Source organism: Pholis gunnellus (assembly GCF_910591455.1).
Source record: "Pholis gunnellus genome assembly, chromosome: 19".
NCBI classification, from domain to species: Eukaryota; Metazoa; Chordata; class Actinopteri; order Perciformes; family Pholidae; genus Pholis; species Pholis gunnellus.
This window is the reverse complement of record NC_136546.1, coordinates 19729869-19755145: the sequence shown is the minus strand read 5'-3', so window position 1 is coordinate 19755145 and position 25277 is coordinate 19729869. Positions and strand designations below refer to the sequence as shown.

The window sequence follows — 25277 nt, the reverse complement described above, 5'->3', positions numbered from 1 at the left end:
AATCCGTCTGCATCAACGAGGGGGAAATTTGTCTTTCAACTGCACCGCGGAGTGGGAAATACCTCTGAACGCTCGTCTGAGTCGAGACGTTTACACAGCTGTGGCCAGTTATGAAAATGAAATATAATTGTTTTGTTTTATTCGGTTTTAGTCGCAGCACACGCTAAGATCATGAAGCAGATTCTCTTTCAAAACTGCTGAAACTTTCAAGGGACACAAAGAAGAAATGGATATATTTTCTCCGCCAGAACTTGCACTTTGTGGATTTCTTTCATCCAGAAAGATTTCAACCTTTTTCTTTTGTTTTTGAGGACTTCTGTGTGTTTTTGTGCACACTGTTTATGTATGTGCATGTGTGTGTGTGTCTTTGCCCTGTTTGTATGCTTTTATCCACTTATTTCTTCTAAAGTGTCCTTTGGGGACAGAAGAGAATTACTTCACTGTCTGCTGCATTTAATAACTCCCCTGCATGTGTGTGTGTGTGTGTGTGTGTGTGTGTGTGTGTATGTCTGAGAGCATTTGCATGTGTGTGTGTCTGCACTGTTTTTCAGTAACCTTGGTCTTATTGGCTCTACTGTCAGACTATAAAACGTTATGATACTGTAGGAATGTCTTAAACTACAGAGGATGCAGGACAAATTCCTCTGATGTGGAAACTTTATGTGACTTTAATAACATCATAATTAATAACAAAGGATGTTCTTGGTTTCATTACTATCAATCAAAAACCTTTTATTAAGTGTCACACAATGGCAGCCCATGTTTGACGTGGAAAATGAAAAAACATCTCACCACACAACAGATGCAAGTAGAACTGGGTATCATTTCAAATTGTTCAATGCCAACACGATACCTGAGTTTCAATACCAATATTTATTTATGCATAGAGGAATCGGGCAACCGTTTTGTGTGTTCCACCATCGAGCTGCGGCGCCATTACTGAGGCGGCAAGTCGTGGTGACTTTGTGTCTATTGTTGATGCTACCACAGTAATGATGACGTCTTTACTTCTTATTTCTCCAGATCTGTGTATACGATCTTACAATTTATAACCAAATCCATTTCTCTAAATACAAAATTAGCTTTTAAACATTAAAATCTAAAAACAAATAGCTGTACAATAACTTTGCCTCAATACAGTGAAACATTTGCAAAGTCACAAAGTCTTCTTAGGTTTACTGGATGTTTGGGAAGCTAGATGCAAAACAGGCCTCTCTTACCTCATGTAGAAATAAACTGCAAACTCATGTTTAATTTCCCAATTTTTGAGTCTTGCCAGAGTAAATAAACTTCATCTTTAAAATATTTTTTTTAAATGTAGACTTCAGTCAGGCTCTGAGGTCATTATCGAGTTCTAAAACTTAAAAATAATTCCAACTATTTTATTACAAACGAGTATAAATAATTGTTGTGCAATACAACAAAGTACAATACATATGAAATGAATCTAATGAAACATCTCTTTAGTCCTACTTCTCTTCATAAAATAAATAAAAATGCTGATGTCAGAAAAACAGTGTGAAACAGCTTTTAAAATACAACTAATGAGAGACAGAGCCCACTTCACACCAGTCTATAAAAGTGAGAGCAAGAATAATGAAAGCCGACGTCCAATTACAGCGATGCAGTTGTTAGCCTGTGATGGGTTTACCGGGCTCAAGCTCTTGGCCTGACTCTCACAGGCACAAATTAAGCCCAACGAATAGGTTGCAAAAGGATAATTCTTTTTTTTTTCTTCATATATACCGAAGAAGATTTTCCGATTAATCACGCTGAAACAGATGAAGTTCACATGAAGGTCTGTGTTAATGTTGTATTTTGTTCGTCTGAGGCCCTGGTTGTTTTGTTTTTGTGATGGGGAAGAGCAGCAGCTGTGCAGTGAGAATTCCAGGTGTCTGAAGCTCATATTCAGTCTGAGATCATCACTTTACGTTTCTCTTACTGTAATTAAATCTCGGTTAAAAAGCAAAGATGAACAGGCTTCTGCCATGAAGTTCATCTCAGCTCTGGAGCTCTTTGGCTCAGAATCTGAGGCGTATAGATTCAGTTACATCCCTTAAATACCTTTCTAACACTTGTTATTACCTGGTGTTACTGTTGGTTATTGTTTTAGTTGTACCTCCTGACACACTCCTCTTCTTATTACGTTTTTACCGTTGTCTTTTTCTTTCATTACCTCCGCCAATGAGGTTATGTCTGTCTGTTTGTCCATATGATACCTTGGGGGAGGTTTGAGCTGATCTAGTTGTAATGCTGTTGTAGAGTTCAAATCTTATTTGACCTTGCTGTGAAAAGTTCTGGATATAAATGTTACGATGGAATATACTACCAAGAGGGAGCAAAAACATGCTTGCTGTCACACTCAAGCATTGCTTTTAAAACGATTGATTGAATCTTGTCTCAGAAAAGCCCCATAATGGAATCAGGTCTCTACTGGCAATGTTATAAATCCCAGATACAAATCACTGTAAAAATCTAACCAATTATTCCTCAACAAAAGCGCTATCTGTGCAACAGATGTGACTGAGAGTCCTTCTGAGTTATTATGCAAAGAAACCAAACAAGTGACTGAATAAAAAATATCTATGGCATGGATCATGAAGATGTCGTATTTGTCTCTGGGAAAGCATTGATACAATTATATCAAATATAAACCTATTCATAAAGATTTATTTATATAAATATTTTGATGTAAGGCTGTCTTTGTACATTTTCCCTTTGATTATTGGCTTTCAAGTCTTATTAGGGTTTGAATTATTTATCGGACGATTTGAATTCTAGCAGTTTTCCAAGTCACGGAACAATAAATAGACGTCATATAGACTTTCAGTAATAGACTTTCAATCTGCTCTCTGCTCTTACTCCGCTGGTCTCCAAGGAACGATGAAACAAACTCTAGAATAATATGTGTGATATGATCCGCCGTACAGTGAAAGGGCAAACAGCAGGAACAACATTTAAAAGCTCTATCATTCAGATGTCATGTAGGCAAAAATACCATCAAAAACTAGCAAATATGTGTGCTATTCACGTCAGTTGCTAGAATACTTTAGATATTACGCAATATTGAAAGGATTTGAGTCACTTTATCGCACCAAAGTTGTTGGACTGTTGTGTGTATTTGCAGGACGTACCCGCCTTCGAAGATCTTAATGCGGGTCGGTTCGGTGGCGGGCTGTTTGACCGAGACCTCTTTTTCCACCTGCTCCTCCTTTGAACGGTCCCACGACACCACTCCCTTCATCTTCCTCCCGAAATTACTGGCATCAACTGGCATCAGCTCTGGTTTCAACTAGAGAGACAAGAGAATAGGAAGGAACCTTTCACACTTCCTGTGCTGGTGTTTCTCTGTATTTGCACCCATGCATGCACACTTATATGCCATTTTCTTTATTTTTGTGTATTTTATTACCTGATCAAACCTCAGCTTCCAGGCCACAGATGACACCAACTTTCCAGAGCTGGGTGGCGACATGGCTGCAGTTGAGTACATTGAATCAGTGTTTCTCCTCTGTTTGGACCTCAGCAGGGCCAGCGCAGCCTTGGTGCTGAGGTTCAGAGGATTGGGGTTGTATGAGCTTACACACCACGAGCTGTAGACGGAGCTGTGCAAGGCAGTTTGGGTACTGTTGGGTTTTGTGTAGTTCAGGAAACACCAGCTGACCCTGCTCATAGTGCGCAGGCTTGGGAACTGGAGGTACTGCTGAACGTCAGCCACATCCGTGAGTAGCAGAGTTTGACCCGCTGCTCCAGGTAATACTGCGCTTTGGTTGGCTGCTCGCTGAACCAGCATGCTGACAGGGATTTTACTGGGAGCAGGCTGATTTGGGTTGTCAGTGTCCTCTGCATCGTTGGAGGAAACCATCGACTGGGGGCTGGAGCTGGGCTCCGGGACCGAGTCGTCCACATCAAGCTCCTCTGGGGAGTCCCGACCACATGAAACTGGGGAGCGGTCTGTGACGATCTGGAGAGGAGGAGTGAAGCTCTCGGCCCGGGGAACATCAGTAAGGTGAGGGGCAGAGGAACGGACAGGAATGGCAATCTTGGTGGCAACAGGGAAGTCACTTAGTGGAGGAGAAGAGGACATCCTTTCAGAGTCATCCATGGAGCCCTCGCTCTTCAGACACGCTCGCTGTCCTCTGCCCTGCCCCTTCTCAGGCTTGTTACCGCTTTCGGTTGCACTCAGCTCCACTGCACTCATCTCCTTAACAATCTGTCCATACATCCTCTCCTCCTTCACTCTCTTCTGCTGCTTAGTCTCGATGAAGAGCTCCAGAGAGCTGGCGGGGGAAAGCATGCGCTTGCTGCCTCCGACGCCAGATCCTGAGGCGTCCGTGGTGGATATGGTGCCTGATGTTAATGACAATGGGATCCCTGTGTTCAGGCGTTGCTCTGGTAGTGAATCTGGAGCATTCCAGAGTGGGTAGCGCAGCGCTGCACCATCGGTGTGTCCGAGGAAGTGTGATAGGTTGAAACCTGCCCCACTTATGCCTCCTCCAATTCCTCCAGGTGGTTTGCTCACACCCACGGCAACAACCGGAGGAAACATGTTGCTGTTGTCAGCACCGCCTGGCCTGGCTGACATCTGGCTAACACTGGTGTACATAACACTACCATATGATGGCACATGGGTTTGGATCCGCACAGGAACCAGCATACCAGGCAGCGAAGACTGGGAGCCCAGGTTCTGGGTGGCAAAGACTGGTTGGACCTGCTGCAGAAGCATGGAGGCAGTGGTGGAACTGTGCAGGGAGTTTTTGGAGGAAAGAGAAGCAAAGTTTTGCTGTTGTTGCTGGGGCAGGGGAGAGCTGCGAGATGAGAAAGAGGCAGGGTACATTTGAGAGCTTGGCTTTTCTGATTTTCCATCGTGTGGCTGCTGATCGTGAATTTGCTGCACGGAGTGAAGTGGTGGTTGTTTGTGGAGTGGGTGTCCAGACAGGGAGCCTGGTGATCTGATGTGGAGTTTTTGGAGTTGCTGCTGGGCCTGGAGGGTCAGCTGCTGTCTGGGTGTCTGACTGGCCTCCTGACTCCAGAACAGACTGGGTTGCTGGTAGGTAAGGTAGGGTGGACCACTCGGGTACTGCTGGATTACTTCCTTATTCATGACCTCATGGCCTTGATATTCTCCCTCAGATGAAGAGCCCTGGGTCTGCAAGCGATGCTGATGGGACCTATTGAGTAAAAAAGGTTGAATACTCGTAATTTTCTTTAAATTAAGTATTATAAGTAACATGAAAAAGTATATTGTAATAATAGAATCAGTTGGAGAAGTGGGCGATTACAATTGTTGAAAGAGAACTGTATTTTAGGGTTGCATAAGGAAACCCAGACTTCCTTACCTGACAAAAAGAGGTTCGTCCTGCAGGCTGTCCTCACTGATACTCTGCTGGATGTGATGCTGATGGTGCTGGTGGTGATACCCTGCAAATGTGCATAAGAACATAACATACGAATGTATAAGTATTTTGAAATTAAATTCTACCCTACAAAATAAATCCCATGTGGGAAGAATGTGGTCCTCGTGTATTGAGTAGAGAAAGACCTCAACAAATGTTATCATGATACTGCAATTTGAATAAAAGAGTTGGCGAAGTATACAAAATTACTATCTAACTGCTGTAATGCTGAACTTACCACCAGTGCCACTGCCAACTCTCTTGGTTCTACTGGTTACATCGCTGCTGCTGTGGGGGGATCCTGTCGGGCCAGGCCATGCCCCATGTTCAATAACCTCCTGTTTGATTGACATCTCAGCACTCCCTGGTTCCTGGATGACTGCCTCTGGATACACACTCAGTGAAGCCTGTAAAATGCATGGAAGTACAGCTGGTCAGTTATGGAATTAAATGCTGTGCTACTTACGAAGTATACTATGTAAGCCTAAATGTAGGTGCAATCACTATGCGATGATAGAGTTACAATAGTAAGTAGTTTTTTTTACGCTACCTGTCGGACAAGATATCCACGCCGGCGATCCTTCATTGCTGAGGCACTGGAGTATATCTCTCCCTGTCTGGAGGAGGACAAGCTTCCATAGTCAAATGATTTGCTGCGCATTTCAGGCAACTCTGTCGGCAGCGTGCACGGTGCCTGCTCCGATGAAGACCTCCTCATCTCCCTCTGCTGGTGGTGGCTGGAATGACCACTGCCAGGTACCGTCAGGAACTCCGACTGCTTAGGGCCACCACCGGATGCCAACGAGTCATCCTGGTTCAGAATCACCAAGACAATTGGTCAGTTTGGACTTATTGGGAACAAGCTCTGTATTATAGGTAAATGATATAACAGTAATGACAATGTACCATAACTGTTGTAGGACCGATGCAAGCAGTGCATGTTATGAAAACTGTGCTAAAACTGCTGGAGGGGTCGCTAAGATACTTGGAAGTTGTAAATATAAATTGGAGTACCTGTTTGGTGGGCGAGACGGACTTGAGGCCTTCATCTCTGTCAAAGGACATGGAGAAGGAAGAGGAGTGGGACAGGTTGCTCTCCTGACTGGGGCTTCGAGACAGGCTGGTGCAGGTGGACTCAAAGCTCGATTCCCCCGATGAATGCTCCATATCCGCCAGGCGCAGCCTCTTCTTCTTGGGTGGGAGCTTTTCCGATGGCATCTGGGCGAGTGTGTCACTCCTCTGCGGCAGCTGGAACTCCTCCATATGTTGCTGCTGCTTCTCCGGCTCCTTGGTCATTGGAGCTTCTGTATCCTTTTCAGGCTTGTCCGGCTCCTCCGTCACCCTGATCTCAGGTACTTGGATGTTGGGTTGTCGCACTAGCTTGTGTGGGATGTTATAAGGCTGGCCGGGTGACGCTGCAGCTGACGAAGATGAGAGGGAGCCCAGGTCACTGTCGCTTTGCAGCTGCTGCTCCATGCTCTCTGTCCTCAGAAGGGCAGATTCAGGACTCAGAGCATCTTCAAAGATATCTGTGTCGGACTGTTCAGAGTACTGGCTAGATAGAGCTTTATCTGAAGGCTGATATCCTGGATGCTCAAAAGACTCCGACTTCTCAAAGGAATTTGGCCGGCTGAGTGAGTTGGTGTGCTGGATGACTGATATGACATTCCCAGCTGCCTTCCTGCACTCAGAGTCATGAAACAATGCAATATCCTCAGAGCACATGCTGGCACAGGTATCAAAGCTGTCAGACTGGCTGTGAGCGCTCTGTAGAGAGCCTTTTCCTGTTGGGGTGGCTCTTGACCCATCAAGACTACCTTGTTTAAACTCATAGTCTCCTATCATCTCAACTGAACCACTACAGCTACTGTCACAATGCCCAGGGCTATCCTCCTCATCCCCAACACTCTTCTCTTTCCTCCTTTTTCTTGTGGCTATTTCTGACATGCTAACTTTAGTACCATATGGGCTGTAGGCGATGTGCTCTGGGACTCCTGGGTTGCGCTCACCAATCTTCATACCCAGAGATGAAGCTAAATTCTTGGGCATGTGTCCATAGCCCTCGGCCTCTCCTACATGAGCTTCATTGGCTGAATGTTCAAACGCAGCCTGTCTTCTGAGTCTACGCCCTGGTGGGTAAAACACATCATCCGACGTCATCATCTCATCGAAGGAGTGACTGCCTCGAATCGCAGGAGGGACACTGAGGTTAGGTGGGGAGGAGTTTGGCATGGAGTTACTCCTAGTATATGTCCCAGAATCTGATGGTGGCTCCAGAAGTCCTGTACTGCTTTGACAGGGTCCTGTTGGATACTGCTTGGGATCTCCAGAGACTCCTACATCACCTCTGAAACAGATATGATCCTCAGCTATCTTCCCCATGTCCAGAATAGCACCTGGTTGCCTTAAGCTAGCTAAGCTGGGGTCTGCACCCGCCATGCCCACTGTGATAGACTGTCTTGATCTGGAGTTGGGTCGGTAGTACCAAGTCCGGCCAAACATAATCTCTTCGTACGTCTTGACATTAGTATTTGGAGGGCTGATCTGCTGCTCTGCACTCTCAGAGCGTGAAAAGTAGCCAGAGTCTGTGCTGCCTTTGCTGTGAGGACTGAGGAGGTTCAAGGACTGGGACATGGCAGATTCAGAGTCCTGATCTTTTTTCTCATTCAGCCTCTGGGCCAAACGTTGTTTGATGGTAGGGGAGTCATCCAGTGAATGCGCTCTTCCAGCGTGTGATGCCAACATGTGGTGTGACCCCTTTATGTCCTGAAAGGGTGGGCACTCCATCCCTGTGGAGGGGACTCCCCCAAGCTTGGGGACAATAAGGATAGGCACTTTCATAGACCCCACCAGGAGCTCTTCAGCTGAGTCTGCATATGCTGGTTCCACACCACCTACATAGTGAATAAAGTGGAGCAGAAGTAGTCGCACACATGAAAAGATTAGGATTGAGTAAAACTTTGACCAGAAAATATAGACATATAGGTAGTGAATGAGCATGTTAGGCAACATACAGTGAAGCAAATTGTAAATTTCAAAATTTAACTTTTTATTTTTAAAGTCTTGATCAATAAGAAAAAACAGGTCCATACCAAGCAATTTATGCATTAAAACCCTGAACACCAATTGATTTTACCGTGATGATAACTTTATGAATTTCAATTTTTTATGAATGTTTTTCAAGATGGGAAAATCTGACCTGTATTCTTGTCAGCTTCAAAGGGGACCTGCGGTACGGGGCTGTCTTTGTCCGTCAGCATGGTGGAGCCCTCCAGACCTTCCTCATCTGTATCGGTACTCTGCTCTCCATCTGAGTGGACCTCGGCCTCGCCCACTGGGGAGGCCTGGTCCATGTCCCCACTGCGGGCCACGGCTAGCTCTGAAAAAGGTACGAGTCCAGCCTTGATGGCATGAGCGTGGGACTTGCGATGCTTGTAAAGGTTGCTCTTGGTTTTGAAAGAAAAGCCGCAGGGTACGCAAGGATATGGCCTCTCTCCAGTATGTGAGCGGATGTGCTTCTTCAAAACGCTGGGCTTGGCGCAAGCTCGACCACAGTAGTGACAGATGTACTTACCGGGCTTCTTCGGCTTCTGCTCTTTTTTGCTGTAGCCCTCCTCTCCAGGCTCAGGGCCTGACTGAGAATACTGACCGAAGGAGCTGGGTAAACTGGGAGATTTCTGGCGGGGAAACCTCCCTGCCCCAGCCCCATGAGGATGAGCGTGTCCTGGGTGTCCTACCGGGTACAGGTCATCCGAGGGCAACTGGCCCGCAAATGGCCAGGCATGAGGCTCTAGACCCGGCTGGGGTTTGGCTCCTGAGAGGAAGCGCTCAGTTTGGGGGTGCTGAGGGTACGGCTGGCCGAGCTGGTAGGAGTATCCCCTTGGGAACCCCTGAGCAAAGTGCCCTTGCGGGTCTTGAGATGGCGGGCCTCCCATGGCCCCAACTGCAGAAGGTCCAGATAGCAGCTTCCCAGAATTCCCTGTAATTGCGTACTTCTGCTGGGGTGCTGATCCCCCCGTGGCACCACAAGGCAAACTCTCACGTTGTCTTGCCTCTGAGTCAGCAAAAGTGCTTCGTTTGGTGGTAGCAGAGGGCTCGGACGCCCACTTTCTTTGCAGAGACGCCTTCTCCTTCCCCGTTTCCTTGTTTGAGCATCTCTGCCCAGCGCCAGCTGATTCACGAGCCTCCATTTCCGTGACACTCTTCCGTGGGTTAGAAGAGGGAGGGGGGGTGGTGGGGGAGTTGGGAAGGTGGGTTCTGGAGGGTTATAAGGTCCCAAAACTACCAGGCATGATAGCTGAACCTTTGAAGGTTGCCGAGAAGTTCACAGAAACAGGAAGTATCCGTCCATTGCTGAAATAGACTGATTGTAAAGCCAGGCTGGAAACAGGAATCAGGAAGTGGAAATAAAAGAGGAGCTTTAGTGGATAACATCAGAAATGTTTCTCTCCTTTTGCCATTTTGTAAACACTAATGTTGCTGTGCGTTGTTTTTCTGTCCAATTCATCTAAAGACAGAAGAATCCTTGAGTGATCTGGAGACGACACATAAAGAAGAAACATGTTTGTGGACTTTTGGAGCACATTTTGAGTTAACAGTGTGTTCAAATCAAGGTTAACACAATATCCTTAATAAGATCAAAGGGAGAATACTAACTTTTCTTTCGGGGAAAGTGCTTGTAGATCCTCTTTCTTTAGCTTCAAAAGTCATCCAGTTTTGTCACACAAAGACCTGCACCAAAACAAAAGAGAGAAAGACAATTAGTTTTGTTATCAAATATTATCCATTTATAAAATCCATAAACTCAATGATGGTACGGATGACAAGTAAACCTACAGCCTGACATCTCCCTCTTACCATAAGTTAGTTTTGTGTACAATAAGATGTAACATTCTAACTAAACACAATAGACTCATTAAGTTGTCAAGTACATGCCTGACGTGCGAATGTAAATGTCATTGATTGTTCAGTTAGTTTCTTCACACTGGAATCCATCTGTGCTTTTCGCCTTTTCCACCCCTTCCTCCCTCCCTCCCTCCCTCCCTCCCTCCTCCTTCCACTCAGTGAGTCACCGATGCAATGCAAGCCCACGCTGTTCCTAAAAAGACACAAAGGCTTATAAATAGCGCTGTGGAAGTGACGTCGGAGTGTCATAATGTGTGTAGGCGTCCAGAAAAGGCCAAGTCGAAGAGCAGCCATCAGCGCTAGCACCTTTCCTTCCTCTCTCGGTGTCATAGTTTGATCTAACTTGGTGTGTAATCGTTCAAAAAAGCAAACAAAAGAACACACACACACACACACACACACACACACACACACACATACACACGTAGAGACGCAGGCATTGCAACTGCACTGCAAACTGCATATATGTGTTTCCGTTGTTTAACGTTTCTCAACCACACCAACACCTGACTGCAGAAAGCTGCAGAGCACACACACACACACACACACGCGCCTGCTGAAGTTGCATTTTTGCATTGTATTTCCTCATCTCAGGGTTTTAACAGCCTCCCACGCATTGTGATTGCGACACACACACACACACACACACACACACACACACACACAGTGCGGCCTCAGTGCTGGTAAGCAGGCCTCAATGACGTGAGTGTCTTGGGGCCCAACGTGAGATCTATAAATAGCAATTGAGGAAAACATGCTGTATTCTTAGCAGCCGGAATGTTAACTTTGGGCTACCTTGTGTTTTTCACATATACCCCCCTATACACACACACACACACACACACACACACACACACACACACAAACACATTAGCTCAGACCTCAGTCATATTTGTATGTTTTCCATGGTGTTAAGAGTCCAAGAATGTGGTCTAAAACCCAAAGGACTGTTGGAAACAATGGTTATCCATTTTGGCTGGCAAACGCAGGGTGATTGGTTAGTGTGAGGGTCAGCTGACATAACGACGGGCATTATGCATCTATGCGGATAACTTGGGGGTAAAGGTGGTTCTGACAATGCTGTGATTCACACCGGTATCACAGCATCATGGGTTATGTGTCATTTAACGCCTGTAGCACGCATCTGATACGCCGCACGGACAGAAGAAGAAACAGTGAAGGTACAGTAGCTGGGATGGAACAAAAAGGTCGAGCAGATAAGTGTTGTGCTGCATTCACATGGAATCAGGAAACACCTGCTGGCAGGCACAGAAAAAAAAACACACTATAATGGAACAACATACAATATTGAATTATGTTGTCTCTACTATTGCATGTAATTATTCTACTATTGCATATGGCTATAAAAGGCAACTTTGTCTTAATGTTCTATTGCAAACGTTCTGCTTGAGTGAGGGAGCTACGTAACATCCGGTTGTAAATTCTGTTGAGGAGGACGGTAAAAAACGTTTCTATGCAAGCCTCGCCTAATTTTACCGTCCTGCTCTCGTCCACTTAAACAATATCCGGTGTGCCGTCTGCCGTCTGCTGCTTGATTCCATTTTTAATGCAGCGTTCGTGTTAGAAACGAGGCCTGCGTGGGAGTGGGGTTGGAGTACGATCAGGTGTGCAGTTGCAGCACGAGGAAAAACAACAACAAACATATTCTTAGTTTAAAAAACACAGTCTGGTTTCGTCCTTGATGGTGATTCTAACTTGAGTGTTTTTGTGCCAGCGTAGCTTTATTCTGGGCTTCCCATCATCTGACGTTCAAATTCAAATAAAAAAAATAAAAAACGTGCAAGATTTTGTAAGCGTAGCTTTTTTTCAAAGTAGCTTTAACTCTCAACGACTGGATTCTTTTTCACAACGACTACAAGAGTAAACATCCCATCCTTCTACTTCAGATGCAATAAATTCACCCAATGTGACCACAGGAAGTTCTGCTGCTGGCGAAGGCCTTTTAGAAATACATCTTTATCACGCTCACAAGGTGACGTCTGTGACTTGAGAGCTAAATATACAAACACTGAGATCTAGACTCACGAGTGAAAGCCAAACCTGTGTTAATCAAACATCATTTAGCTTCATGATTACTGAGTTCTTCAAATTCTAACACTTACTGTTGCTGACATTTGGGGTTGCAGCTTTACCGTCTGCTATCACACACACACACACACACACACCTCCACAGCTATCTGACCTCCTGACACACGCGTAATAACCCAGCGGTGAGTTTGACCTTAAAGCATGCAGATCATTCTTGGTTAAACTCCAGATTAACCTTATGTAAGGCGGACTGGTTTTGTAATGAAAGTGCTGAATGGTCGCAGTCTGCAGAGTGAGTGGGAACGTGTAGTGAATGGCTTACATAAAGCTTTATTCATACATGCACAGGCACAACCTGCCCCAGTTCCTGTGCGTAGGAGAGACATAGCTACTGGTGTGTGTGTGTGTGTGTGTGTGCGTGGGAAGTGTGCATGCCAGTTGTGTGTATGTGTGTGTGTAGGCTGGCAAAGGGCATGACGAGACACCCAAGTTGCAGGTAGGTCAGAACAAGGCGCATTCAGAGGCTATACTCAGAGGTAAAAATAGTACAGCACACACACACACACACACACACACACACACACACACACACGGTGATTTATCAGAACGCTTTGAATATCAGGAGTTACTTAACACGGAGGGGCAGAGATCACATCAACTTTCATAGACATGGAAATAGATCTAGGTGGTGTTTTATAACCATTGCATCCTCTTCTCAGAATAACAAACCCCGATCTGACGTTTTTTTCCTGTTCATGTGTGGGCGACTTGAATGATCCAAACACTACAGTAAAGACCTGAGTTATCCAATCACAGGCAGGCAGTTCTAAACACGGGCGGTGTTGCATAAAAACAGTAACACGGCTAAAATCACATTGTGGGGGTTTCTGGAATGCTGTAAGGCGAAGTGAATGCAAACACCTCCATGGATTCATGAACAAACACTGACTTGTTCATGGTTACGTTCAAACTTACAGCAAACTGAAAGGCAGCCCTAAGATTTAAAAAAGGTCTGGGGGAAAACGATCCAGAAGTCTCAAAAAGGCCACAAGTGACACGAGACGGCTGAAAGACGACATTTTCATGAAGTCAAAAACACATTGTGAAAGGGTTAAAGCTGTAAGAAGAAAACAGGGACAGCTTCAGACCGGACAGCTCCGTGGTAGAGACCTGTCAATCACTGTGTAGCCCCGCCCCTAAAGCATCCCCTGCTTTATGGTCTGTTTGACTCTAAATGGACCATCATTTACTAAATGAACATCATGCTGTATTGAAGAAGACTTGAAACTAGAGATTGAGACCATAAACTCATGTTTACAATGTTTACTGAGGTAATAAATCAAGAGAGACGTAGAGTCATTTTCTCATAGACTTCTATACAACCAGAGGAGTCGCCCCCTGGTGGACACTAGAGAGAATGCAGCTTTAAGACATGAAGCTTTGACTTCACTCTTCAGAACTTGAGGTTGCCGCCTGATTTATACTCTGAACTGTCACATCTCCTGCACAATCATCTGCATATTCCTGCTCAACTGTACACTTTAGATCACTCTAACAGGAGTTATGTATTTATACGTTTGTTGTATTTTTTTTACATTCTATCGTACATTTTTATTATTTTATTTTTCATCATGTCTTTATATTTTGCACTGTGTGTTCACTGTTATGCACCAAAGCACTAACGTTCACAAATTATCATAGCATTTTTTTATAATATGATACCAGAGTTTCAAAGAATGTCAAAACAGAAGTTACATGGACGTAACATCCGTTCTATAAGTATGTGATTGAGAGCACGATCGCTAAAAAATGTGTAAACCAAACTGTGGAGAATATATTTAAAGAAACACTAATGATGTTGAGGTAAAGCTATCAACGGTTCTATGTATAGAACTATAACTTCTGATTTTCTGGAAAAAGAAAAACTCTTTTTCATATTATGAAAGAAGCAAAAGTTTTAAAATCAAAGATCAAAGAATAAGTAAACAAATCTAAACAGACTTCGGATGCCCTCTTTTTTGTTTTTAGTACAGAGTCTTGACCTCCCGGCCCTCAACACGAACCCCTGAGGAACACATCAACATGTGAGCAACACAATGTTCTTGTTGCGAGCTTCGGGCTACTCGCAGGATCAATTTAGTGTTGTTCGTCCCGCGGTGGCCTTTACGACACAAGAGATCCCTCAACAGTGCAGAAGTACATCTCGACTGGGTCTCTGTACCCCAAATGTTCTGTATTGTGATACACGAGAGATTCAGGAGAACCGAGGTGCATGCAGGTAAGAGCACACACACACACACACACACACACACACACGAGTATGCCCAAACCCTGGAGGTATGAATACTGTGTGGGCATTAACCATGCAGTACCGACAGAAGGCTGTGTGTGTGTGTGTGTTCTATGAAATGTGTGGGAGGCTGTTCAATCCTTATCTGGCCAAAAGGCTCTCTCTCTCTCTCTCTCTCTCTCTCTCTCTCTCTCTCTCTCTCTCTCTCTCTCTCTCTCTCTCTCTCTCTCTCTCTCTCTCTCTCTCTCTCTCTCTTCATTTCATCCAGCTTCATTGGAATGACAGTCGGGAATTCTGTTGCCAAAACGACAAGATAATAGATCAACATTTGAGCAAATCCCCGTCCCTGCTTGTATCATTATCATCGCATGTGTTTGAGTGTGTGTGTGTGTGTGTGTGTGTTTCAGATCAGGGTTGTGAGGCATTCATCTCTCTCCGACACACACACACACACACACACACACACACACACACACACACACACACACACACACACACACACACACACACACACCAATAAATCCTTCTCCTACAGTGTCTTGTTCAGATATTCAGTGGATAAGCCTCTCATTTACTTTCAATGAAAGGCCCAGACGAGGGCAGAGCATGGCTTCTGGTACAACTGTGTGTGTGTGTGTGTGTGTGTGTGTGTGTGTGTGTGTGGTGGCTAGTTATTCTTAAATTGGCCCGCCAGGGTGCCGCATACCAACCGGAATGGTTGGAATTTCTGAGAGACAAAAACAGAGAGAAAGCATCTTTGTGTGTGTGTGTGTGTGTGTGTGTGTGTGTTTCTTGCCCTCTTTTTCACCCTTTTGCCTCCGCAGCATACTGTAATTCTAATAATAAAACTATAAGCAGAACCAAAATAAACAAGGAGAACATAAGGGAACTAATGATACAGAACTAAGGAATGAGGGGACATGAATGCAGTGCAGCAGGGAATAGAGCAGAGGACACGGGATGAAGTAGAATTCTTACACTGAGGGAATAAGTATGCAGGGATACAGTAGAAGGAACATAGGAGATAAAAGGGAAATGAAGTTACAGGCTGAGAAACAACACCAGAGAGGAAACAATTAAAGGAGAGGAAATGGAAATTAGGATGAATGAGAAGGAACAAGTACACATAGGAGGAGAAAATGACGATGACGACAAAGGAAAGGAGAGAACAGAAGGAAGGACAAATAAAAATGAGGGAACAAGGACACAGCATAGCGGGGTGAGGACAAAAAGACAAAAGGTGAGGAACAAATATGCCGGAGAGGCTACAGTAAGGAAGAGGAGTACAAATGAGGGAGCAAGGACACAACAAAGTGAGGACAAAGGACACAGGTGAGAGGCTAAGAGTGAAGAGACGAGGAAACAATGACCAAATGAACGATACAAGGATGCAAGGGAGGAGACAAAGACACAACAAAGAGACCTAAACAGTGCAGATTTAGGTAGAGGACCAAGGAGAGACATTAGGGGGAGACGGTGTGTTTTGAAACGGGAAGCAGCCCGTGAGGATGAGAGTCAGCTGATATGGGGTTACTGTACCGTATACCACATACATGTACGCATGGATCAGACACACACACACTCACACACACACACTCACACACACAATAGGACCGGATCGTATGTCTGAGTGGTAGGAGAAGTGTTCTGGTACTTTGGGTGGTCAGACGCTGTGTAAATTATTTAAACATGTTGCTAATGGTTTCCATTCAGTGATTAACCACTTTATACAGCCAGAGAGAGAGAGGGGGGGGGAGAGAGAGAGAGAGAGAGAGAGAGAGAGAGAGGGGGGGGGGGAGACAGAGAGAGAGAGAGAGAGAGAGAGAGGGCAGCTGGCAGTGTGTTTGTTTTTTGGCTCTGCTCTGTTTGGCCCCAACTGGACCGAAACCACCCACACACACACACACACACACACACACACACACACACACACACACACACACACACACACACACACACACACACACACACACACATTACAACACTACTTTTGTTTCACCTGGAGGGAGACAGGAGTTACTGGAACAATAAGCTGGAGTGAAGAGTGTGTGTGTGTGTTTATGTGTGCATATTAACCAGGTGTGTCAACTGTCCGACATCCATTTGAAGACGTATTTCACCATCTTTTCTTAAACCGAACTAAGTATTTCACCATCTTTTCTTAAACACATTTAAACATCTTTGTTGCCATGTTTCTGGCTCTGGCCCAAAAAAAGCTCTGAAATGAGACATATTTGAATTTCTGATGTGGGCAGCGCTGCAGGGGTCTGGAAGCAGGCCAGTCCTTGTGCACCTCATCATTTATTTATGTATATATTCATTGAGTTATCTATATATATATATATATATATATATATATATATATATATATATATATATATATATATATATATATCTTTATATATATGTATTTTTCCCACAAGTTAAACATCAAGTTTTTAAATGAAGTGAATGAAAATCTACAGTATTTAGAAAGATAAAACCCCCCAAATAGCTCTGTAGTTTGAAAACAGCATGGTGGCTTTTATGGCATCGTTGTCATCGGAGTGAAATGTGACGAATGTCAGTTATGAGAGAAAACACACCTTTTAGTTTCTGGGTGAAAACAGTACGCGTGTGAACCGCAGGCAGGCCGACCGACTGCAGGTCGCCGAGGAGTTCATTGTCAAACATTTAAAGAGCTCCCCGGTGCCAGTCCAAATAAAGTGGAGGGCCAATCTCACCCCCTGCCAGAGGTTTTATAAATAACAATACACTTGCTCAGCACTTCTATTACAATATGCTTTCTTGCATCAGGCCATGGTAAAAGTTTTATGCAACTTTGTGTGATGTGTGAAATATGCTGTTTGCCAAAAAGGCTCTCGCATCGACAGCGCTACACCCACTGCGTCCCCTTGAGCAAGGCACTTGAGCTCAAGCTGCTGCAGTGAAAGTCAACAGCAGGAGGTTGTGGGTTTAACCAGGAAGCTCCCAGCATGACACGTGCGCAAGTTTATAAGACGTGAAGAAGAGATGTGCAGAGGAAGGAACACGTGTGGATTTAGCTGCTCACAGAAAACTAGAATCATTTGTGGGAAATTGTCATAATTATCACATGAATTCTTGAAGTCACAGCGACCGCTGACCAACAAAATCAAAACACATCACCGATGAGTCCAAGTGGACGTTTGTGCCAAATTTGAATACATTCCCTCCAGGAGTTCCTGAGATATCACGTGAACAGACGGACAACCCGACAGCATAGCTTCTCTGAGCTCCTCTTGTTGTGGATCGGCTGTAAATCGATGCTTTGTTTACATTTCAGGTGTTAATCTACGGAGCGGTTCACAGGAACAAACCACCTTCTACATCCCCATTTCCCTTCAACTCGTCTCCTCTACTTCTATTTCTGTTCCTCTCTCTTCCTACATTTCCCAGAGAGCTTTTTGACTGTTGGCCGTCACCTCTGGGGATCTATGTGTAGGTGGACAGAGAGCTCCTCCAGTGAGACTCTCCTCGTAACCCGTCCGTTCTTTCACTGAAGCCGCATCGAATTCTGCTCTATTTTCTGCTCTTGTGGGTGCAGGAATCAGCCTCTCTGTGTTTTTTTTGGTGTTTTTTTTTTTTTTACAATGGATTTTTCCTCCCTGTGAGAGCTGAAATGTGTTGAAAGAAGAACGTTCTAGAAAGAAGCCGTCGCTCAGTGAGGGAGCTGCATTCTCTCTGAAGGATCAGTTACAATGTGGCCAGTTACTTGAAAGAGAGATGTTCCCAAATTTAGGACTAAAATCCTTCAAATTAGTTTTAAAAAGCTAAAAAAATTTAAAATTTAAAATTTAAAATTGAGGAAATTTAAAATTTAAAATTGAAGACAATATGAACTATAATGATGAGACTGCAGTATGAATAAGCCGTGCACGTACTAATTAACATCAAAATTGGATTCGGCCAGTGTACAAATTGATTCTTATGTTTCATACAATTTCTTTTTAAAGGCAGTAGATTTATAAAGAATCTAAATTGTTATCCTGCTACAACAAAGCCGGCATCTCTATCCCAAGGTTACATTCACATATTTTTATTTGCATTTTGAAGTATTCTGCCGTCGACGTCTTCCTTGATATTCCCGTTACTTGCGCTATAACAGCACTATACTTTAGTGTATTTGAATTATACACAGTACAGTCATTTAATTTGCTCAGTAGTTTGCATTTAAAACAGCTGTTCTGTATTTTGAAACTTTGTCCAAATCTGGTCACAATAATCATCCTCTAATAGTGATCAATGTGACTCGGAGGGAGGTGATAAATACACAAATACACCAGCTAGCTCGGAGAGCTACGTGGCTGGCTAGTGCTCACGCGTTAGCTTGCCAAATAGCCAATTCTAGCATCCCAGTACAATGTTTGAGGCTTGAGTTCCACTTGAAAACATCTAAGTATGGAATCATGGTTTGCCACAGAAGCAGAAATAGAAATAAAATCCATTTTTGGAATAGAAATATCATCTAAAAAGTCATTATTTCAGGTCTCTAGAGTCTACGCTCCGTGTAAAAGCTTCCTTACTTTGTCAACATCCAAGGACTTAAATTGCCTACTGTTCATGTTGAAGCAGCCATGTTTAGTTTTAATTTAGTGCTGTCAATCACTCGTTAAGCCGAGGCATCGCCGTGGATCTGGATTTGAAAGAAACCGAGAGCCAAGAACAAGGAGGCATGAAACGACGGAAAGAAGAGGCTCTGCAGAAATGAAATCTAAGAGAGAGTGAGACAGATGAATGAAGTGAACTTAATCTGAACTGTGATGAACACACACACACACACGCATGCAAGCAGACAGCTAGTAGACAGTGATTTACAGCAGATAGGAAGTCAATTATGCTACTGGATATTTCTGTCAGGAAAATATATGTGTGTGTGTGTGTGTGTGTGTGTGTGTGTGTGTGAGTGAGTGTGTCCTGAATAGAGGAGGTGTGTGGGAGGTGGCAGCACAGGCAACTTTGCTGAGACAGGATGAGTGTGTGTGTGTGTGTGTGTGTGTGTGTGTGTGTGTGTGTGTGTGTGTGTGGGAGGAGTAGGAAGTTCTTGCTGTGCCAAGGTTACACTGCTGCCGCTGCTGAATTAGTGTTATAAAAGCCTCGGTTACACAACGGAAACACTCCAAATCGTAAAGCTTCTCTATTTTAAGTCTTTAGCAAACTAAGTTTCCAGAGGAGAATGGGATCCCCATCCGATGTGTGGATCCGAAAACTCACAAACTTCCAGCAACAAGAAGTAAAAAAATTTACAAATTAGGACCCAAAAAACCAGCCGGCACGATTGAAAAGGAAGTTTTAATTCAACAATTGCCACAAGCTCCGTCAGTCATTAAGTGACAAACTGAAAAGCAACCGAATCAAAGCTTAAAATTGTGATATTTCAACACAAACGCTTTATTCTACATGTCTCAATTCAAATTTTGCCCCAAACAAACAATTTGCTTTCACCAGATCCTGTAAAAAAACATTTCATTTTGCACTCTAGGAAGCCATGATTGATTCGGCTGAGACCAACAGTCACAAAACTCATTTGAAATACACTGCAGCTGACAAATAATAGTGCCACGCTCTGCTCTCCCACAGCTTCATGTTTCACTTGTTGGCTTGTTTTCACGCACAAATGCAAATGTCTGTCCCCTGCAGGCTTCTATAGGTGACCTGTGGGAGGGTTTCAAATGTGTTTTTAACAGTGAAGAATTCATGTGGTTCGTCTGGAATGGAGAAACTGTTGACCGACTCAAAACCACTGCAACAACTAAACTAAGCCAACAAATATGTTTTTTTTAAAAAAAGGTCTGAATGGAGGGTGGTTATGCAGTTTAATTGGTCCAAAAGAATTGAAAGAAATTAAATAAAAGAGGAAATATTGTTTTTCAAAACTTTTGGATGAACTCATAGAAAAGCCTGCGGGGTCTTCAGATGGAGAACCATCCCAGGATGAGGGTCTCTGTTTGTTTCCGTTGTTGTTTTGACCGGTCGGTACAGCACATACATTACAGTTTACCAGAAACACGCCAAACCCCAATGAAGAGAGACCGAGTTTAACCCCAAGCGTGTGTTTGTGTGACGATTGCATGAGTACACATGTGTGTATGTGGTTTCAGCCTTTATGACACATGAAGGTTTCGACCATAATAGTCCTGGAAAAATAACCGCTAGATTGTGGATTCTTTGATTCTAATGGGGACTTTATTTTGAAAAAAAAGCTGGTTTTGTTAAATCACCTGAGAGAAAATGTGTACCCCCCCCCCCCCCCGGACTCTCTTGATGATTTTTTTGTTCCTCCTGTTTGCTCTTTAATACCGAGTCGACACTTCTTCCATCTGTTTCACGTTAAAGATTGCTTCCAGCAGCTCATCAGGAATAATGCCTACTCTTCCCTGGAAAACTTTTATTGTGAAACCTCTAAAAGGAAGTGTTGGCTTTCATTAACAGCAGCTTGAGAGCGCAGCAAAGTAGAGTTATGCCTGAATCAGCACGTGAGAATAGCATTTATGTTAAAAAAAAAAAGTGTGGTGAGTATGGCGAGACTGTGTTTTTAGCACTGAGGAAATGAATGCTGCAAAAATGTACATCATGAATTCATAAGGACTTTGGTCTTCACCTTTTTCTCAAGGTTTTATCGTATTATTTTGATAAAACGCTCGAGTATAGGCCTGTAATAAATCACTCATTTCATGCAGCTACCTGGCTGTCTACCTGCATGTATTCTGCCTGTGCACTCACTGGAGTCTTCCAGCTGTGAGGACTAACAGCAGCCATGTTTGTTGTTTACGTTCATATTGGTCATTTTTTTGGGGGAGTGGCTTTGGAGGGATTCCAGAAGGGGCGGACTCTCTGTGTTGACGACTTGGCAACTTTTAGAGCTAATGCTGCTAGCTGCTGTTAACTGGCAACGTGTTGGAAACAGAGCTGGGCTTTTAGTTCTTTCACAATTTCCTGAAAATTTACTAAATGGACCTTCTGGATTCGTACAGTATTTGTAGCTATACCTACGAAAAATAATGTTGTATGTAATGCTCGTAATCAGGAACGAGGAAGAATAAACGAACATCTTCTCCTAAACCTAACTACTTAGTGTTGCTGCCCAAACCGAACACGCTGTTTCCTGTGAAGACAGAAGTTTATTTTGAAAATGTAACGAGCGGAAAATGACACGTGTTTGAACTTTGGTTGGAAAAAGCACAAAAAAACGAGGAGTAACTTCACGTAAGATATCGTACAAACCGTTGTGTGAGGATTTATTAATCTGGTGACATTCTTTAATTCAAGTTTTTCTTTTACACACACACACACACACACACACACACTGTGGTTAACATGGAAACATGATGTGACACAGCACCAATTCAGGCTGTTAAAGAATTCCATGTTCCATGTTCTGTCTCCTGGCACACAAACACACACACACACACACACAGTGTATACACTCAACCTACAGCGCGCTCTTCCTCCACAGCTGTGGCTGTTTGACCAGCATGTTTCCATTTAACGGAGAAAGCAAAAAGAGACAGGGGGGGGAGAGAGAGAGAGAGAGAGAGAGAGAGAGAGAGAGAGAGAGGAGAAAGGGGGAAAGAGAGAGAGAGAAAGAGAGGGGAGAAAGGGGGGTGAAGAGGTGAGGAAGGGAAAAACAGGCGTCCTGTTGGTGTAAATTGCCAGTGGAAAAGAGAAGGCAGTCATATTTTCCACAGGACTGTTGGGCCAGCCTTGAAACTATTACTGAGTTAGCCCTGTGTGTGTGTGTGTGTGTGTGTGTGTGTGTGTGTGTGTGTGTAGCTTCATTACATTTTCCACAACAGTTTGCAAAAAATACACAAGGAAGCAAGATGGACAGAGGAAGGGGTAGATGGACGCTCTGCTTTTTACGATGTTCTGAACGCTGGAAGATTTTATAGTTTGTTAAAAGGTTCTCCTGTGATCCAACAACAGCCAATGAGCACCTTACTGTTCCTCAAATAACTTGTATAATATATATATATATATATATATATTTATAATTACTGCTTGACTTGTAAAAGGTGAACTTGTAACGGGCTCAGGACTGGTTTCAGGCCTGATATGGACATTTGTCTCAGCTGAAATACAGCAAGTCAAAACCAGATCTTTATCGCTATCTTTTATTTGTCTTTAACACGGCTGGGTTCTACACTGTGAGTGTGTGAATGTGAAAACTGTTTGGTCTCATTTGTGTACATTTCTCTTGTTTTTAATAACGTGACGCATTTGTGTCTCCAGCCTTCTTTGAGCTTTTGTTCTCCTGACCTGTAAACTGGATGTGACGTCTGGTTACATGTGATTTGTTCTGGATTATCATCACGACTTTCAGATGAAATATAGTATCCGACATGTTGGACGACCCGGTCGCCAGAATGAAATTGTACGTTTTTGCAAACCACGGACAAAATGAATCTTCGACGTTTCCAAACCACGGATACATTTCACCCTCGTTTATGGTCTGTTTGACTCTAAATGGACCATCATGTACTAAATGAACATGAAACTAGAGATTGAGACCATAAACTCATGTTTACAATGTTTACTGAGGTAATAAATCAAGAGAGAAGTAGAGTCATTTTCTCATAGACTTCTATACAACCAGAGGAGTCGCCCCCTGGTGGACATTAGAGAGAATGCAGCTTCAACACATGAAGCTTTGACTTCACTTGCCGCTTGAAGAAATAATAAGCCAGTTGCATTATGGGAAATGTGGTAATTGGTGTTTCTGGAGCTTCATCTTGGCCTCTTGATTGTTTTTATCATGCAAATGAAGTTAAATAAAGTTTTCACAGCACAGCAGTCCAGCAGTGTATTCCTTTGTTTTGCGTATCTTCACAATACTCTAAACTCTGGTAGAGACGAGTTCAGTGTGTCAGAGTGAGCAACACTAATAAAGACACATCTTCTTCATCAGATGTTTTATTTTATTTTTTTACTCCAAACATCTCTGAACTGACCTACAGCCTCTCCACAACAATCTCTCCTCTTTTCCTGGCTGATATATATTTAGCTTCGAGGCCTCCAGCTGCGACCGCAGAGACGTTTGTGACGCAAACTGCAAAAAACCTCACAAGCAGCCATTGTGCAAGCCCTTCTTCTTCTTCTTGAGTTGTGCACAGTGGCAGCTGTTGTAGGAGTCGTGTGTTTTATGCAACAAACTCTTTGGATCAGTCTTTGAATGAATGATGCATCGACACTCGGCTGCGTTTGGGAGTGGGAGCTTCCTGCCCACAGCAGCTCCCGAAAAAGTTTGAGTCAAATTCAGGGCACATGACTATTCCGGGTGTATCAGAGAGAGTGTGTGAGTGTGTGCATACGCGCATGATGCTCTCACTTATGTAAGCTGTTTTCTCACATCTGCATCCCTCTTCCCCCACTTGCCTCTCCTCTTTTTTTCTCCCTCCTCTCCTTCTCGCTTCCTTTTCCTTTACTTTCAGCCTCTTCTCCTCTCGCTGCCTTAATCATCTCTTTGTGCTTTTTTTTTTCTTTTTCTGCTTTTCATTCATGTTTTTGTCGACCAAAACCTTATTTTTCTCCTCTCCATTTATTAACAAAATAAAAGCCTGCAGGCCGGTTTAGCAGCACTATAACGCTGAGTTAGTCTTCCTCAGGACACAAGTCTTCCTGGAGGCCATTTTTTCACAGCGTTGCATCAGAAATCTGCAACGGGAGCCTCGCAACTCCACCAATAGTAGAACTCATACGATGTAGGGCGGATAATTACCCCAAAACTTTCACTTACAGACTTCACAAACCAAACAGGATGCAATTAGGGCTTTTGTTGCCCGTATTTATGGAGGGAAGGCTGACAGAGAATAGCCCAGTATAACCAGTGTTTTGCTGCTGGGCACTGGAAGCTGCCCATTATGGAGGGTAATAAAGCATGGACCGACTGTGGAACTGACACCTAAAGAATAACAATTTCACAAAAAAAAAACTAATTATATAGCAAAATAAAAAACAGCATAAACTGTGAAACATGTTATCATGTGAAGGCGTTAGCAGTGCTGAGAAAAGAGTTGGAGCAAATACACGGTCTGTATGTTATGTCATTTTGAACATTTCATTTAATCATTCATTCATAAGCCTGAACTAGTTTAGGATTACCTTGTGAAAACGATCAATTACCGCCTCCACCAAACAGCCAAGTCACAGTTTACATCCATGTCATCACTATCCTTCATTATCCTTTTAGACATTTGTGTAAAATTGTCATAATTAGCATGTGAATTTTGACGTTTTGAAGCCTTGAGTTTGGCGATTTCGCCGTCGCCATCTTGGATTAAAGCATCCCCTGCTTTATGGTCTGTTTGACTCTAAATGGACCATCATTTACTAAATGAACATCATGCTGTATTGAAGAAGACTTGAAACTAGAGATTGAGACCATAAACTCATGTTTACAATGTTTACTGAGGTAATAAATCAAGAGAGAAGTAGAGTCATTTTCTCATAGACTTCTATACAACCAGAGGAGTCGCCCCCTGGTGGACACTAGAGAGAATGCAGCTTTAACACATGAAGCTTTGGCTTCACTCTACAGAATCGGAGGTTGTACCAAATTCCACCACCAAATTCTAATAAGAATAAGAATATGAATCATCTTTGAGTCCAGGCGAACGTTT

General features: G+C 43.6%; 1 protein-coding gene across 1 annotated transcript in view; it reads right to left on the bottom strand.

The window, feature by feature from the left end:
- hivep2a (HIVEP zinc finger 2a) overlaps positions 1-25277 on the bottom strand; it is a 96283-nt gene that overhangs the window by 12711 nt on the left and 58295 nt on the right. Inside the window, exons 4-11 of the mRNA XM_079180366.1 lie at positions 10053-10127; positions 8596-9930; positions 6411-8290; positions 5947-6207; positions 5635-5803; positions 5340-5421; positions 3413-5171; positions 3135-3292 (exon numbers count right to left, since the gene is read on the bottom strand). Coding sequence (XP_079036492.1) covers positions 3135-3292; positions 3413-5171; positions 5340-5421; positions 5635-5803; positions 5947-6207; positions 6411-8290; positions 8596-9586 — 5300 coding nt within the window. The 5' untranslated portion in view covers positions 9587-9930; positions 10053-10127. The remainder of the gene's footprint in view (positions 1-3134; positions 3293-3412; positions 5172-5339; positions 5422-5634; positions 5804-5946; positions 6208-6410; positions 8291-8595; positions 9931-10052; positions 10128-25277) is intronic.